At 47.4% G+C, this 18,608-nt stretch overlaps 1 protein-coding gene across 1 annotated transcript in view; it reads right to left on the minus strand.

Moving 5' to 3' along the window:
• LOC139230274 (cytochrome P450 2J2-like) overlaps window positions 1-18,380 on the minus strand; it is a 40,920-nt gene extending 22,540 nt beyond the window's left edge. The window contains exons 1-3 of the mRNA XM_070862102.1: window positions 18,165-18,380; window positions 14,658-14,820; window positions 7,694-7,846 (exon numbers count right to left, since the gene is read on the minus strand). Coding sequence (XP_070718203.1) covers window positions 7,694-7,846; window positions 14,658-14,820; window positions 18,165-18,380 — 532 coding nt within the window. The remainder of the gene's footprint in view (window positions 1-7,693; window positions 7,847-14,657; window positions 14,821-18,164) is intronic.
• Between the last annotated feature and the right edge of the window lie 228 nt (window positions 18,381-18,608).

The raw sequence follows: 18,608 nt of genomic DNA on the forward strand, positions 1-18,608 counted from the left end.
TCACATTTATCCACATTATACTTCATCTGCCATGCATTTGCCCACTCACCTAACCTATCCAAGTCACTCTGCAGCCTCATAGCATCCTCCTCGCAGCTCATACTGCCATCCAACTTAGTGTCATCCGCAAATTTGGAGATACTACATTTAATCTCCTCGTCTAAATTATTAATGTACAATGTAAACAGCTGGGGCCCCAGCACAGAACCTTGCGGCACCCCACTAGTCACTGCCTGCCATTCTGAAAAGTACTCATTTACTTCTACTCTTTGCTTCCTGTCTGACAACCTGTTCTCAATCCATGTCAGCACACTACCCCCTATCCCATGTGCTTTAACTTTGCACATTAATCTCTTGTGTGGGACCTTGTCGAAAGCCTTCTGAAAGTCCAAATATACCACATCAACTGGTTCTCCCTTGTCCACTCTACTGGAAACATCCTCAAAAAATTCCAGAAGATTTGTCAAGCACGATTTCCCTTTCACAAATCCATGCTGACTTGGACATATCATGTCACCTCTTTCTAAATGCTATGACATCCTTAATAATTGATTCCATCATTTTACCCACTACTGAGGTCAGGCTGACCGATCTATAATTCCCTGTTTTCTCTCTCCCTCCTTTTTTAAAAAGTGGGGTTACATTGGCGACCCTCCACTCGATAGGAACTGATCCAGAGTCTATGGAATGTTAGAAAATGACTGTCAATGCATCCGCTATTTCCAAGGCCACCTCCTTAAGTATTCTGGGATGCAGTCCATCAGACGCTGGGGATTTATCCCATCAATTTCCCCAACACAATTTCCCGACTAATAAGGATTTCTCTCAGTTCCTCCTTCTTAATAGACCCTCTGACCCCTTTATATCCAGAAGGTTGTTTGTGTCCTCCTTAGTGAATACCGAACCAAAGTACTTGTTCAATTGGTCTGGCATTTCTTTGTTCCCCGTTATGACTACCCTGATTCTGACTGCAGGGGACGTACGTTTGTCTTTACCAACCTTTTTCTCTTTACATATCTATAGAAACTTTTGCAGTCCGTCTTAATGTTCCCTGCAAGCTTCCTCTCATACTCCATTTTCCCTGCCCTAATCAAACCCTTTGTCCTCCTCTGCTGAGTTCTAAATTTCTCCCAGTCCCCAGGTTCACTGCTATTTCTGCCCAATTTGTATGCCACTTCCTTGGCTTTAATATTATCCCTGATTTCCCTTGATAGCCACGGTTCAGCCACCTTCCCTTTTTTATTTTTACGCCAGACAGGGATGTACAATTGTTGTCGTTCATCCATGCGGTCTCTAAATGTCTGCCATTGCCCATCCACAGTCAACAACTTAAGTATCATTCGCCAATCTATCCTAGCTAATTCACGCCTCATACCTTCAAAGTTACCTTTCTTTAAGTTCTGGACCATGGTTTCTGAATTAACTGTTTCATTCTCCATCCTAATGTAGAATTCTTCCCCAAGGGGCCTCGCACAACGAGATTGCTAATTAATCCTCTCTCATTACACAACACCCGGTCTAAGATGGCCTCCCCCCTAGTTGGTTCCTCGACATATTGGTCTAGAAAACCATCCCTTATGCACTCCAGGAAATCGTCCTCCACCGTATTGCTTCCAGTTTGGTTGGCCCAATCTATGTGCATATTAAAGTCACCCATTATAACTGCTGCACCTTTATTGCATGCACCCCTAATTTCCTGATTGATGCCCTCCCCAACATCACTACTACTATTTGGAGGTCTGTACACAACTCCCACTAACGTTTTTTGCCCTTTGGTGTTCTGCAGCTCTTCCCATATAGATTCCACATCATCCAAGCTAATGTCCTTCCTAACTATTGCATTAATCTCCTCTTTAACCAGCAATGCTACCCCACCTCCTTTTCCTTTTATTCTATCCTTCCTCAATGTTGCATACCCATGGATATTGAGTTCCCAGCCCTGATCATCCTGGAGCCACGTCTCTGTAATCCCAATCACATCATATCCATTAACATCTATTTGCACAGTTAATTCATCCACCTTGTTACGGATACTCCTTGTATTAAAACACAAAGCCTTCAGGCTTGTTTTTTTAACACCCTTTGTCCTTTTAGCCCTTTTTGTTTCTTGCCTTTGCTTACTCGGCCTTCCACTATTGCTTTTTACCTTTCTACCATCTGTTTCTGACTCCATATTACTTCGCCCTATCTCATTGCATAGGTTCCCATCCCCCTGCCATATTAGTTTAATCACTCCCGAACTGCATTAGCAAATGTTACCCCTCGGACATCAGTTCCAGTCTTTGACATCCGCAGACAAGGCCGCGGTTTAACATCTCATCCGAAAGATGGCATGTGTGAGGGAGCAAAGGTGGACTGTGCCATTGTGAAGAGGCTGCCCAGATGAGGTAGGGTTTTGACCTGCGTCACTTCACTCTCAAGATCATTTATTAACAGTTTCCAACTCACAATATCCAGCTGATGTTCAGAGAGGCACATAGTTTGAAAAATAACTTATTGCTGGCTGAGCAGGGGAGTTCTCCATCAACAATTTTTATCCCTCCACCAGCATCACTAAAACAGATTATCTGGTCACATGTGTGGGAATTTGCTGTGCGCAAATTGGCTGTCGCCTTTCCTACATACAACAGTGACTGAACTTCAACAATACTTCATTGGTTGTAAAATGCTTGAAGTCGTGAAAGGCGCTATATAAATGCAAGTTCTTTGCTAGCTACAGTCTGTCCAGCTGTGTGATGTTGACTGAACTGGGATTAATTGCTGTTCCCTCCCTCATACCTAGCATTCCAATAAAACTTGGCAAGGGTGCGTTATTAGGAGGGTAAGTTATCTCAGCATTTACACAGTGAGAGATCCCCATCAAAAATGACCCTATAGTTTTTCTTCTCTTGAGTGCCTGCCATCTAACTGGCAACAGTGCACAGTAGAGTGAGCGAGATCACATGGTTTCAGGTGGGGTGGAGTGTATATGTTGTGATGCACAAGGTATCGCAATTGTGTGGGACAGGCTCGATGTATCAGATGGTCTTTACCTATCTGTCATTGTTCGTATGTTCATACAAAAATAAAAAATACAATTTTTTTTAAATGGCCTTGTTTTTTTTCTCTCTCGCAAGAGTGTCCCAGTTATCAATCTTCAATTCCTGGGTCAATGCAGGCGGGATGGCAGCCTTTTATTGTGATCCTGCCATGACAAGTTAAGGAGATAAAACACAGAACTTACTGTTATATATGGTCCAAGGGATCTCATAATCTCTTGGGAGCACAGGTATTTAAGGAGGCTTCACAGGTTGGAGAGGCACTCTGGAGACCTGCAATAAACGGTCACACTTCACTTTGAGCTCATAGTGTTCAGTCTGACAACTGGCGACGAGATACAGATAGCGAACCCAAAGATGCAGAGAACAGTGGGCATCCTGCCGAAATTTTCAGAGGGAGATGATTGGAAACTTTTGTGGAGCGACTCGACCAATACTGCAAGGCCAACGAGCTAGATGGGGAAGAGAGCGCTGCCAAATGATCCTCCTCACCATCTGTGGGGCACCAACGTATGGCCTCATGAAGAATCTGCTCACTCCAGCGAAACCCACGGAGAAATTGTACGACGATTTGTGCACACTGGTCCAAGAGCATTTGAACCCGAAGGAAAGCGTTCTGATGGCGAGGTACCGGTTCTACACCTACAAAAGGTCTGTAGGCCAGGAAGTGGCGAGTTACGTCGTCAAGCTAAGACACCTTGCAGGACATTGCGAATTTGAAGGACATTTGGAGCACATGCTCAGAGACTTTTTCGTACTTGGCAGTGGCCACGAAACCATACTTCGCAAACTTTTGACTGTAGAGACCCCAACCTTGAGTAAGGCCATAGCGATAGCCCAGGCGTTCATTGCCACCAGTGACAATACGAAGCAAATCTCTCAGCACCCAAGTGCTGCTACAAGTACTGTGAACAAAGTGATGTTGTTTTCGAATCGTAACGTACAGGGCAGGGCACACATACCTGCAGCTACACGTCCGCAGATGTCTCAGAGTCCACTATCAAGGGTGAAGAATACAAGGCCATTAACACCTTGTTGGTGCTGCGGGGGTGATCATCGTTTCCATTCATGCCGATTCAAAGAGTACGTTTGCAAGGGCTGTGGAATAATGGGACACCTCCAACGAGTGTGCAGGTGAGCTGCAAAGCCTGTTAAATCTGCAAAACACCATGTTGAAGAGGAGGACAGATCCACGGAGGATCACGATGAACCAGAGCCTCAGATAGAGGAGGCAGAGGTACCTGGGGTGCACACATTCACCACGAATTGTCCCCTGATGATGCTGAATGTTGAACTAAATGGACTCCCGGTGTCAATGGAGCTGGACATGGGCGCGAGCCATCATGGGCAAAAAGACTTTCGAAAGAGTGTGGTGCAACAAGGCCTCAAGGCCAGTCTTAACTCCAGTTTGCACTAAACTAAGAACTTACACTAAAGAACTGATTCCTGTAATCGGCAGTGCTACCGTAAATATCTCCTTCGATGGAGCGGTGCACAAGCTACCACTCTGGGTGATACCGGGCGATGGTCCCATGCTGCTCGGCAGGAGCTGGCTGGGAAAGATACGCTGGAACTGGGACGACGTCCGAGCGCTATCACCCGCTGACGACACTTCTTATGTCCAGGTCTTAAACAAATTTCCTTCGCTGTTCGAACCAGGCATCGGGAAGTTCCAAGGAGCAAAAGTGCAGATCAACCTAATTCCGGGGGCGCGACCCATCCATCGCAAGGCGAGAGCAGTACCGTACATGATGAGAGAAAGAGTAGAGATCGAGCTAGACCTGCTGCAAAGAGAGGGCATAATTTCACCGATCGAGATCAGCGAGTGGGCCAGTCCTATTGTCCCAGTCCTCAAGGGAGACGGCACCGTCAGAATCTATGGCAATCATAAAGTAACTATCAATCGTTTTTCCCTGCAGGACCAATACCCACTACCAAAGGCCGACAACTTCTTTGCAACGCTGGCGGCAGGAAAGACATTCACGAAGCTGGATCTGACTTCAGCCTACATGACGCAGGAACTGGAGGAATCATCAAAGGCCCTCATCTCCATCAAACGCACAAAGGTCTTTTTATTTATAACAGATGCCCGTTTGGAATCCGATCAGTGGCGGCGATATTCCAGAGAAACATGGAAAGTTTACTGAAGTCGGTCCCGCACACTGTGGTCTTCCAGAAAGACATCTTGGTCACAGATCGGAACACAGTCGAGCACCTGTAGAACCTGGAGGAGGTTCTTAGTTGACTCAACTGTGTGGGGCTCAGGTTAAAACGTTTGAAGTGCATTTTCCTGGCGCCTGAAGTGGAGTTCTTTGGAAGGAGGATTGCGGCGGACAGCATCAGGCCTATCAACGTGAAGACGGAGGCAATCGAGAACACACCGAGGCCACAGAACGTGAAGGAGCTGCGGTCGTTTCTGGGACTCTTGAACTACTTGGTAACTTCTTACCGGGTCTCAGCATACTGCTAGAACATGTCTTACTATGAAAAGAGGGCGAATGGGTTTGGGGCAAAAGCCAAGAAAATGCCTTTGTAAAAGCGAGAAAATTGTTATGCTCAAACAAATTGCTTGTGTTGTATGATCCATGTAAGTGTTTAGTACTAGCATGTGATGCGTCGTCATATGGCGTTGGGTGTGTATTGCAACAAGCTAATGATTTCAGGAAACTGCAACCGGTTGCTTATGCATCCAGGAGTCTGTCTAAGGCTGAGAGAGCCTACAGCATAATTGAAAAAGAAGCGTTAGCGTGTGTCTATGGGGTAAAGAAAATGCATCAATACCTGTTTGGGCTAAAATTCGAATTGGAAACTGACCATAAGCCACTTATATCCCTGCTTTCCAAGAGCAAAGGGATAAATACCAATGCATCGGCCTGCATCCAGAGATGGGCGCTCATGTTGTCCACATACAACTACGCCATCCACCACAGGCCAGGTACAGAACACTGCGCCGATGCTCTCAGTAGGCTGCCATTGCCCACCACGGGGGTGGAAATGGCGCAGCCCGCAGATCTAGCCATGGTTATGGAAGCATTTGAGAGTGAGCAATCACCCGTCAATGCCCGGAAGATCAAAACCTGGACAAGCCAGGAGCCCTTATTATTTCTAGTCAAAAGCTATGTGCTTCACAGGAGCTGGTCCAGTGTCCCAGTGGAAATGCAGGAAGAGATAAAGCTGTTCCAGCAGCGCAAAGATGAAATGTCTATACAGGCAGACTGCCTTCTGTGGGGCAATCGAGTAGTGGGCCCCAAGAAGGGCAGAGACACCTTCATCAATGACCTCCACAGTACCCACCCAGCCATCGTAATGATGAAGGCGATAACCAGATCCCAAGTGTGGTGGCCCGGTATCAATGCAGACTTAGAGTCCTGCGTTAACAGCTCGCAGTTAAGCAATGTACCCAGGGAGTGCTGCTAAGTTTATGGTCTTGGCCCTCCAAACCGTGGTCTAGGGTACTTGTCGACTATGTAGGCCCGTTCTTGGATAAAACGTTCTTTGTGGTTGTAGACGCGTACTCCAAGTGGATTGAATGTGAGATAATGTCGGCTAGCACGTCCGCTGCCACTACTGAAAGCCTGCGGGCCATGTTTGCCACTCACATCTTACCCAATGTTCTGGTGAGCGACAACGGGCCATGTTTTACCAGTGCTGAGTTCAAAGAATTCATGACCCGTAACGGGATCAAACATGTCACATCTGCCCCATTTAAACCAGCGTCCAATGGTCAGGCAGAGAGAGCAGTACAAACCATCAAGCAAGGCTTGAAGAGGGTAACTGAAGGCTCACTGCAGACTCGCCTATCCCGAATCCTGCTTAGCTAGCGCACGAGACCCCACTCACTCAGTGGGAGCCCACCTGCTGAACTGCTCATGAAAAGAGCACTTAAGACAAGGCTCTCGTTAATTCACCCTGATCTACGTGAACAGGTAGAGAGCAGGCGGCTTCAACAAAGTGCATACCATGATAGTGCAAATGTGTCATGCGAGATTGAAATCAATGATCCTGTATTTGTATTGAATTATGGACAAGGTCCCAAGTGGCTTCCCGGCACTGTCGTGGCGAAAGAGGGGAGCAGGGTGTTTCGGGTCAAACTTTCAAATGGACTCATTCATCGGAAACACTTGGACCAAATTAAACTCAGATTCACGGACTACCCTGAGCAACCCACCTTGGACCCTACCTTTTTTGATCCCCCAACATACACACCAGTGGCAACCGACACCACAGTTGACCACGAAGCAGAACCCATCATTCACAGCAGCCCTGCAGGGCCCAACACACCAGGCAGCCCAGCAAGGCCAGCTGCACAGCAGCCCAGCGAGGGCCCAACAAATGATTCAACAACACCAGCTTTCACACCGAGACGATCAACCAGAGCAAGAAGGGCCTCAGATCGACTCACATTGTAAATAGTTACATTATTGACCTTGGGGGGGGGGCGGGGGGGGAGTGTTGTTATGTATGTGGACTTGTATTTACTCTGTACAGCCACTGTACAGTCGTAAGGAATCCCATAATCCCTTGGGAGCACAGGTATTTAAGGAGGCTTCACAGGTTGGAGAGGCACTCTGGAGACCTACAATAAAAGACTAAGGTACACTTCACTTTGAGCTCACAGTGTTCAGTCTGACTCTTTCTCCATACACAACACGTACCTTCTGATGCTTTGAAGACTTCAGTCAGATAGCGGACTTCTTCCAGAATTTTCTCCTCAAAGGCAATTTTGCCCAAACCAAAGTTTCTCAAAACCGTTAGTGTAATTCTCCGTTGCTGTTTCCAGGACTTCCCGTAGGGGGCCATGATAATCCCTGGCAGAAAGGAGGAAAAGAGTGGATAATTAATAATAACCAGTTTCCTCCACCTGTCTTCTGAGAACAAAGAGAAATTTCCCAGCACATCGGTGACCCAATAATTCACTTACAACCTCGCGATATAGCTGGGAAAATAAATCTGTGCTATTGGGACTGGGTAGGAATGAGATGGCTAATTTCAGGCGTTAATTTTTGCTCACACAATGACAACCATTTCGAGACCGACGCTGTGCCTCAACAACAACCTGCATTTATATAGCGACTTTAGCGTAGCAAAATGTCCCAAGAAGCTTAACAAGAGCTTTATCAATAAAAGCATTGTTGACACCGAGCCACAGAAGACAGATAATCAAAAGCTTGGTCAAAGAGGTAGGTTTTAAGGAGTATCTTAAAGGAAAGACTTGCGTTTATATCGCGCCTTTTACGACCACCGGACGTCCCAAAGCACTTTACAACCAGTGAAATACTTTTGGAGTGCAGTCACTGTTGTAACGTGGGAAACGTGGCAGCCAAACTGCGCACAGCAAGCTCCCACAAACAGCAATGTGATTATGACCAGATAAACTGTTTTTTTGTGATGTTGATTGAGGGATAAATATTGGCCAGGGCAGCGGGGATAACTCCCCTGCTCTTCTTCGAAATAGTGCCGTGGGATCTTTTACGTCCACCTGAGAGAGCAGATGGAGCCTCGGTTTAACGTCTCATCCGAAGAAACCAAACTTTTAATTAAACACTGAAGGCAAGAACTGTGAAGTTGTGGGAATACTCATTATATAAAGACAGGAACATTGGAAGCAAAAATTGGTTATGGCATCCTAAAGCTGAATTTTTTGCTTTGCCGATGGTGGCCCTGTGATCTTGCACAACAGCATGACATGCAGCTCTTGAGGGTATGCTACTGGACTCACACTCCACTCCACTGCTTCAATTAAGAAACGTTTCAAGTGCAAATTGTAGCTTATGGTGCCTTAATATGGGAAGATTGTGACACAATTCAATAATGTCAAATTGCAATGTAAGGTGACTTCATTGTGTAGATGTCCATGCTCATTTACGCAGGTGTGAAGAGTCATCATCGTAGGCAGTCCCTCGAAATTGAGGAAGACTTGCTTCCACTCTAAAAATGAGTTTTTAGATGACCTAACAGACCAAAGAATGGCAGCTTCCCGTCTACTGTTTACAATTCATCGCATTAGCAATCATTTCAACTGTAGCAGATGAGATAAACAAAATGTCTGAGATTCTTCCATCAACATTTTTCAGTGTTTTTTTTCTCCAATTTTCAATGACACCTAAAACCCCCGAGGAGAGACTGGATCGACTGGGCCTGTATTCACTGGAGTTTCGAAGGATGAGAGAGGATCTCATAGAAACTTATAAAATTCTGATGGGACTGGACAGGTTAGATGCAGGAAGAATGTTCCTGATGTTGGGGAACCAGGGGTCACAGTCTAAGGATAAGGGATAAGCCATTTAGGACTGAGGAGAAACTTCTTCACTCAGAGAGTTGTTAATCTGTGGAATTCTCTACCAGTCGTTGATGCCAGCTCATTGGATATATTTAAGAGGGAGTTAGATATGGCCCTTACGGCCAAAGGGATCAAGGGGTATGGAGGTAAAGCAGGAAAGAGGTACTGAGGGAATGATCAGCCATGATCATTGAATGGCAGTGCAGGCTTGAAGGGCCGAATGGCCTACTCCTGCACCTAGTTTCTATGTTTCTCTCTCAGATGGCTATTGATGTGTGAAGTACTTCCCTCATGTTCGGTTTTTTATTTGGGATTCTAGTCCATGGGCTCTCGTTTCTACCACAACACACGGCATCCGCCAACTGTCAAACTGTCCCACCAAGTGCCTCAAAATGGACCGATTGTTCCCGAACTGACGCCCATCCGCTTCACAAGGATTGCTTAAAAGGCTTTTTGGACGCTAGAACTAAGGAACACAGCCACTCTCGTGTGTTGTTGCCACTACCCAAGGGGCGGATCAACGGGGGGAGCCCGGCCAAAGATGGAGGCCCGCGATCTCTCAAACGGCAGCTCGACCTGGGAGACCGCGTGGGCGGGAAGTCTGCGCGCGCCTGTACGTCGCCGGCGCCTGTTGGACTGCCGCGCGCCTGCCTGCACCAGCGCTGGGGCACGTGGTCTACGCGCCTGCCTGCACCAGCGCTGGGGCACGTGGTGTGCGCGCGCCTGTGCGTCGCCGGCGCCCGTTGCACTGCCTCGCGCCTGCCTGCACCAGCGCGCGCCTGTACCCTCGCTGGGGCACGTGGTGTGCGCGTGCCTGTGCGTCGCCGGCGCCCGTTGGGCTGCGCGCGCCCTGTGTTGTCAAGAGCCTCGCGCCCAAAGCGCCAAACGCCTCCTGCTCCCAGTCTCGTGAAATCCGCTCGCCCTCGCCCGTTGCTCTGCGGCTGAGTAACTTCAATGGTGAAGTAAAAGTCGGCATAACTTGGCGTTTGGTAGGACACTTTAAATGAAAAATAAAATGTTTAATTTTTTTTTTTTATTCGTTGCCAATCTTTCCAATTCTTTGTCAAATCACAAACGCCAGAGGTCACCTTGCACACATCAAGGATCACTCTGCGCCAATGCTCTTAGCCAAAAGGCCGAGAGCCACTGCACCGTTCCTGGAAGTACTGCAATACCAGGTTCGTGCCATGGAGGTAGATGGGTCAGGCCCCCCACACACCTCCGTGGAGGTGGATGGGTCAAACCACCCACCTCCTATTTCTATTTTGTTTAATGCACCACCTACACTGCAGCAGTGACCGACCGCCCCAGGGCACCCCAAGGCTGTGAAAGGTGCTATACAACTGCAAGACCCTCTTAATGTAAGCGTGCCTCGCTGGTAAGAGGTAAAACTGAGATAGGGGCGAAAAAAAAAATTCCGGATGGCCCGGATTGAGGCGGTGACACTGTCCGGTCGCTAACTTCAGCGCCGGGCGACGTTTACCGCCTCCCACCGGGATATTCACTTTTAGCGCCTCAGGAGGGGAGTGGAGCGCTAAGGGAAGCTTTGCACACACCTCTAAGTCTAGCGGTAACAAAGGCGTGGATGAGGGCTTCGGCAGGAGATGAGCTGAGGCAAGGGTCGGAGTCGGGCGATGTTACGGAGGTGGAAGCAGGCAGTCCTGGTGAGGGAGCGGGGATGTGGTCAGAAGCTCAGCTCGGGGTCCAACACAACACCGAGGTTGCGAACGGACTGGCTCAGCTTCAGACAGTTGGCGAGGATGGAAGCGGTGGATCGAGAGACTCTGTTTTGGCAAGGACCCCGTGCAGGAGTTGTGATTCGGGTGGAGTCGGAGGGAGGGGCGGGCGAAAGCCCTGCTCCACCCACTACACCCAAAATAGAGAATCTGGTGCCTTTAATTCCAGAAACAAGTGGGAAGCTATACTTACGGGGTGCGTGGCAAAATGTTGTCGTCTTCAAAACAAACCACAAAACATGCAGGTGTTAAGATTCCCCTCCAACATAACTAAACCCCTTTCATACATAACAGCCAACATCTTTCTTTCCATTACACTTATCCAGATCTTATTAAAGGATATAGAGGCAGTGAAGAAAGTGCAAAGAATGATACCAGAACTGAGAGTTATTCCTATCAGGAAAGATTGCACAGGCGCTAGAAAAGGAAAGGCTGAGAAGTGACCTAATGGTGTTTAAGATTATGAAAGGGTTTGATAAGGTTTGATAAGGTAGAGTTGGGGCTGGATTTTCGGTTGTCTAACGCCTCAGTTAGTGACCAGAGGGGACGTTAATGGGAGCGTGAGAGGTTACCGTCCGGGAGCGCAGCTTTTAGCGCCCCGACCGAAAATTCTTTAGAGGCTCACTGGGGGCACAAACCAGTAGCGCCTGGCTGCTGACTATCAGTGCGATCCTGACATCAGTCCTGGTGCCCCCTGCTGTTCTGCGCAACGACTGATTTAGCGCCCCTGTCAGCTCTTCGCCCGAATCTGACGAATTTCTGGGGCGGAGGGCACAAACCTTTTCAAGGCGCTAAAATTACCGCTCCGCCTGGGTTACCGCCCCAAATGAGGCGCGATCGAATTTTTCCCTCCCGAGGTGTTTCCAATTGTGCACGAGACTAAGATTAGGGGTCATCAATACAAGAACGTCACCAATAAATACAATGGGGAATTCAGGAGACATTTCTTTACCCACAGAGTGGTGAGAATGTGGAACAGGGAGTGGTTGAGGTGAATAGTATAGATGCATTTAAGGGGAAGCTAGATAAGCACACGAGGGAGAAAGGGTTTGATAAGGTAGACGTAGAGAAGGTGTTCCCACTTGTGTGAGAGGCTAAAACTTGGGGTCATCAATACAAGAACATCACCACTAAGTCCAATGGGGAACTCAGGAGAAACTGAACGCTGATGTGGAGTATAAACGCTGGCATGGACCAGTTGGGTCATTCTATGTAAGTCTTTCCTGAAGGTTATAACTCGTTCTGATCACACGATGGAGGTGGCCATTCTGCATCCTGTGTGAGTATGGACAGTGAGTTTTGGGAGGTCATTACAGCTAATTAAGTACTTTTCGAAGGGCACAGTCACAGCTGTAATGTAGGAAAAAGTGGCAGCCAATTTGCACACAACAGTAGGATAAATGACCAGCTAATTTGATTTAGGGACGTTGGTTGAAGAATAAATCTTAGCCAGTTTACTACTCCCCTACTCCATTGAATAGTGCCGAGGGATCTTTTATGTCCACCTGAGCGGGGAAACGATGCCTCGGTTTAATGTCTCATCCGAAACACGCCATCTCCGACAGTGCAGCACTTCCACTGCACTGGACTGAAGATTCAGCCTAGAATATGTGCTCAAGTCTCTGGAGTGGGGCTTGAACTTAGAGGCGGGAATGCTTACCACTGACCCAAGGCTAGCACCTAGATTAGCAATCAAGAACAGGAACTCTATCCCAATTTGTTTCCCCCACTCCCCCATCTGGTACTGTCACTCCAGCTGAGCTCACATAACCCAGCACAGATCAGGGCTCAGTTCCACACCAGTCAATGGTTGGATTTTTGGCTTTGCTGATTTTGGGGTTGTAATGGCAGTAGAGCGGTAAAGTTTGCACCCAGGAACAGTTTGCGCTTCAGTCAGCAAAATGTGCAGCTGGGCCCTGAGTGTGGAGTGGAGCATACCTCCTCTCTTAGGGCACTAGGCCGGCTGAGCTTGCGAAAGTCCCGAGCGAAACTGCCAGCCTGGGAGCGTTCTCAGAGAAAAAAAAAACGAATAAAAACAGCAAAAACATTCCCAATAAATAACTCACGCCATTACAACATAAATCGCAATAAAAAAAACTATCACACTTACCAGAGGTCGACATTACTTACCTCACTACAGCCACTACAGCTCGGACCGCCCGCTTTTACAGGTGGTCCCAGGAGGGTGCGTTGCAGAGCGTTACGGGTCAGGCAGGAGCGTTGCACACCGGCTTGCCACTTCCGGGCGGTAATGCTCCGCGCTCCATCGAAACCAGTAGCGAAAATCCCGATGGGGCGCTAGAAGCTGGCTGCCCGACCAGAAGAGCTCATCGCTGCCATTTCCGTCCCTCTGGGGCGAAAACAGGCGGCCACAAGCCGGAAATCCAGCCTATGTACTTATACACTGCCACCTGCCACCCTCTTTAAACTTCAGCTCATCCAAAGCTCTGCTGCCCATGTCTAAACTCGCACCAAGCCCCGCTCACCCATCACCCCTGTGCTCGCTGACCTACATTGGTTCCCGGGCTGGCAACACCTCGATTTCAAAATTCTCATCCTGGTTTTCAAATCCATCCATGGCCTCACCAGTCCCTCTCTCTAAAACCTCCTCCAGACCTACAATCCTCCGAGATCTCTACGATCCTCCAATTCTGGCCTCTTGCGCATCCCTGATTTTAATTGCTCCACCATTAGCGGCTGTGCCTTCAGTTGCCTGGGCCTTAAGCTCTGGAATTCCTTCCCTAAACCTCTACCTCTATCATCCTTTAAGATGCTCCTTAAAATCTGCCTCTTTGACCAAAGCTTTTGGTCACCTGTCCTAATATCTCCTTATGTGGCTCGGTGTCAAATATTGTTTATAAGGCTCTCCTGTGAAGCACCTTGGGATGTTTCACTACAATAAAGGCACTATATAGATACAAGTTGTTGTTGTGATAGTAACTTTCCAGAGCATTATAGGAAAATGAAATTAATTCATTGAAACTTTATTGGGTGACCGCTTTGCGGAACACCTCAATTCAGTCCGTAAGCGTGACCCCGAGCTTCCGGTCGCCTGTCACTTTAATTCTCCACTCCACTCCCACTCTGACCTCTCTGTCCTCGGCTTCTTACACTGTTCCAATGAAGCTCAACATAAGCTCGAGGAACAGCACCTCATCTTTCGATTAGGCACTTTACAGCCTTCTGGACTCAACATCGAGTTCAACAAGTTCAGACCATAAACTCTGCCCCCATTCCGCCCCCTCTCCCTCTCCATGGCAATTGTTGATGATTCTGCCATTCCCATTTACACCTCATCTAGACTCTTTTGTTTCTTAAGTTGTCCCATTATCATCTCTTTTTGCCTCGCAACATCATACCTTTTGTCTCTTAATCTCTCCTGCCTTCCAGCCTATCCCAGATCTTCCCTTTTCTTCATTCCTCCCCTCCCCCCTTTCCCTGCCCCGACACTTGTTCAAAAACCCGTTACATCTCTAACTTTTTCCAGTTCTGACGAAGGGTCATCGACCTGAAACATTAACTCTGTTTCTCTCTCCACGGATGCTGCCTGACCTGCTGAGTATTTCCAGGATTTTCTGTTTTGATTCCATAAAATCTTAGTACCTTGACCTTTCGTTAAATCATCAAGTAGAGGAAAATGAGGCCGCCCGGCAAATTCTCTACCATTTTGGACAAGGGCCTCTTGAATGATCTCAAACCCATTGAGGACAATCATAGGTATCCAGAGTGTGTAGCACGTCAAAAGGTTCCCGTACTTCGTGGAGAGCTGTTTTGGGGGTCAGGGAAGGAAAGAACAACAAAAGATGATGTGCGGTTTTGTATGTTTCTTTTCAGTTTAACAAAAGGAAATGTTTGAAAACAAATGTCGCTACGTGATGAACTTTCATAGCAGACTACTTTAGGAACTTCCTTATTGCAAAATTACACAGAATGTACAGGACAGAAAGAGGCCATTCGGACCAACTGGTCTATACTATTGTTAATGCTCCACACGGGCCTCCTCCCACTCCTCTTCATCCCAACCTATCAACATATCCTTCTATTCCGTTTTCCCTCATATCTTTATCTAGCCTCCCCTTAGATCTATCTGTATGGTTCGCCTCAATGAGGAAGCGAATGTCACATCCTCACCACACTCTGAGTAAAGAAGTTTCTCCTGAATTCCTTCTTGGATTCATTAGTGACTATCTAATATTTATGGCCCCTAGTTCTGGTCTGCCGCACAAGTGGAAACATCTCTACATCTACCCTATCGAACCCCTTTACAATATTAAAATCTCTGTAAGAAGAACTGGATATTCTCTTAAATATTTCTTCCATTCACTTGGTCATTCCTCATTTTATAGCATGTTAGGTAGAAGGAAGGTTAATCACTGTACCTTATTGTAAAAACACCTTCCAATTCCTGCTGAAGGAACCAGAGGAAGGGCTAAGTTGCGTGATGCAAAAGCAGTGACCAGATTGAAAACAGAAGAGATAACCAATCAGAAAGTAGTGATGAGATGACACTAAACTTGGGTATTAAAGCCTGTTGATTCTCTGAGTGAAGGAAGATGGAGGGAAATCAGGAACTAACTGTGAAGGAGCAAGAAAGACTTGCTTTTCTATAGCACCTTTCATGACCTCAGGACGTCCCAAAGCACTTTACAGCCAATGAAGTGCTTGTGAAGTGTTGTCACTGTTGTAATGTAGAAAACGCGGCGGCCAATTTACACACAGCAAGCTCCCACAAACAGCAATGAGATATTGACCAGATCATCTTTTTAGTGACGTTGGTTGAGAGATAAATATTGGCCCCAGGACAGGAACCATCAATATAAAAGACGGCCAACAATGTGAATGTTTTTGCAGGGTGTCTCGCTGCTGCCTTGCTGTGATGGTGAAGGTGGTCACGTCTTGCAAAGTGGGTCAGCCACCCGATGAATGCATTCCCGTGCTGCCCCCTGGCTGATATGACAGATCTCCCCCATGGCTGCCTGAAGTTAGTCTGCGCCATATAACGTTGTGTGTGGTTGTCAGCTTCACAGCTACAGAAGCCCCCGATTTTAACTCGGGGTGGGCTTGGGCCGGGGCAACAGGGAAGCCCCGATGGACTCCCTCGGCGCAAGACCCAGGCCATTTTAACTCCCCTTCTCCCTGTTGTCTCCCATCCAAAGCTGACGGGAATAATGTAAAAGCCGCCCAGAGAGGGTGGATGGTGAAATTGGGCGGGTGGCCAATTCTGCCACCGACCCAAGGAATGGACACCCACAGGGCCGGATTAAGGGCCTGATGGGCCTGGGGCAAACTGATCCAATTGGGCCCATATTTATGTTTGTTCAAGTTCATTACATTATATGATTCTGAGTAGTAAAACATAGGCCAATATATTCAACAATGAAAGCATATGTTCTGTATCAAGTAGGCATATATTCTGAACCTGGTAACATTGCAATACGAGGTTCCTATACATATATACAAATTTCTCTCAATTTGGTGGGCCCATTTTCTTTGGTGGGACTGAGGCTGCAGCCTCATCCGCACCATGGTTAATCTGCCCCTGGACATCTGGCATAATGTTAGTCCTGGGAGGATGGCGGGAGTGGGGGGTGTGTATGGAGTCTCAAACAGCGTCTAGTGATGTGAGCGAATGGGAAGGCCGGGTACGGAAAGTTCCGAGGGTTCCTTGTGAGGCCCTGTCTGCTCCTGATCCGGAAGAAAATTACTTCTTCCTCCTGGCCCAAGAGTAACACTCTCAAAAAAAAAATTAGCGTTCCTAAATGCAAATCCTCTTTGCCAGTGAGTTTCCTGGTGTCGCCCAACAGGCATCTGGAATTCGCCGGTCTCAGGTAAATGAGGCCAGGGGCCCAATATCAGGTGACACTCGGGCCTACCCGTTCCGAGCGCGAACCAATTTCTCGGCCTCTGTGTTTAAAATATGACAGAGGTTTTCAAATACATGAAGGGTTTTAGGAGAGCAAATAAGGAGAGACTGTCTCCAGGGACAGAAGGGTCGGTAGCCAAAGGGCACAGATTTAAGGCAATTGGCAAAAAGAACCAGAGGCGACATGAGGAAAAAAGAAAATGTTAGGAGACGATTTCTTATGATCTGAAACGCATTGCCTGAAAGGGCGGCAGAAGTAGATTGAATAACTTTTAAAAGGGAATTGGATAAATACTTGGAAGTGGAAAAATTTGCAAGGCTATGGGGGATAGAGCGGGGGAGGGGAGTGGGACTAATTGGATAGCTCTTCCAAAGTGCTGGCAGACACGATGGGCTGAATGGCCTGCTTTGTGCTGTATCATTCTGTGACTGCTTCCTTTGCTCTGTGGTGATCTTAAATTTATGCCCCAGTGTGACCAGTGTAAACACTTTCCCTCACTTATTAAAAACCCATCATATCGCCTCTGTCAAATCTCCTCCACCTAATCTGTTCTGATGGGAAAAGAAGGCCCAGATTCTCCAGTCTGCTCACAGCCAAAGCTTTTCATCCAATGTTGTGTGCCCACCCACTGCAAAAGTAAATATAAACATTTTTTAATTGGCCACAAACACAAAATAATTTTAAAGGTGTTTGAATAGTAAAATGATTTTTAAAGAATTTATTTTAATATTTATTTTCACCCTTATGCTGGTAAATGAAGGCCTTAAGCTTTTAGAAACATTGAAACATAGAAAATAGGTGCAGGAGTAGGCTATTCGGCCCTTCGAGCCTGCACCGCCATTCAATGAGTTCATGGTTGAACATGCAACTTTACCAGGCTCAAGAGTTTCACGGACGGCAAATAGTCCAGCAGATGCCCATTTCCGGGGGATGCGGAGGAACTGTTGGGAGGATTCTTGACAGATTACAAGTTCTGGGTTTTCGTGGGTGCACGGAAAATCCAGGCCATTGTGTGCACATCCACTGCAAAAGTAGTAAATCATTAATCCCCGCCCACCCCCTCCCCCCACACACAAACGAAAGGCAACAACAAAGGGACAGATGTGCAACATTGATCTTTGCAGGTGACATGCTCGGAAATACATTTTATTTCCTTAAAGCAGAAGTCAAACAAAAATCACAAAGCGAGACTTGGGCTCTGTTCAGATTACAGACAGAGAGAGATCGGAGCTGGAGCAGCCGTTACCTCAGTTAGAGCATGGTGGGGTGCCAGGCTCCTGGCGAAGATATTTCCAGCAAGTGACCACATGGGTGGTCCTGGTGGGAGTCCGCTAGATCGCCTCACTTTCATCAGCGACACCAGCGTTAGAAACACCGCCAGGAAGATCAGTAGAGTTTGTAGATCGAGACAGCGGATCCAACAGAAAGGTGTCGCCTCCAACAACCGCTTCATGACTTCCATTCTCAACTTGTCAGGAGTGCCCAGCACTCAGTTTATGTTTGATAAACGAATGCAAGGTTTTTCACTTTATGAAGCAGCTTGTCCCTCAAAAGGCAGGAGCAGACTTGTTATTTACAGATGCAGTTCCTGTAATCAGGCAGGGCTAGAGTCCAGTTTTTTTGCTTCACTTGCTGACGGAGTGCTCAGCGAAGAGTGGCTGATAAACCTCCGGAGGCAGGGCAGGGAGAC

Source organism: Pristiophorus japonicus, chromosome 19, assembly GCF_044704955.1.
Source record: "Pristiophorus japonicus isolate sPriJap1 chromosome 19, sPriJap1.hap1, whole genome shotgun sequence".
Classification (NCBI taxonomy): Eukaryota; Metazoa; Chordata; class Chondrichthyes; family Pristiophoridae; genus Pristiophorus; species Pristiophorus japonicus.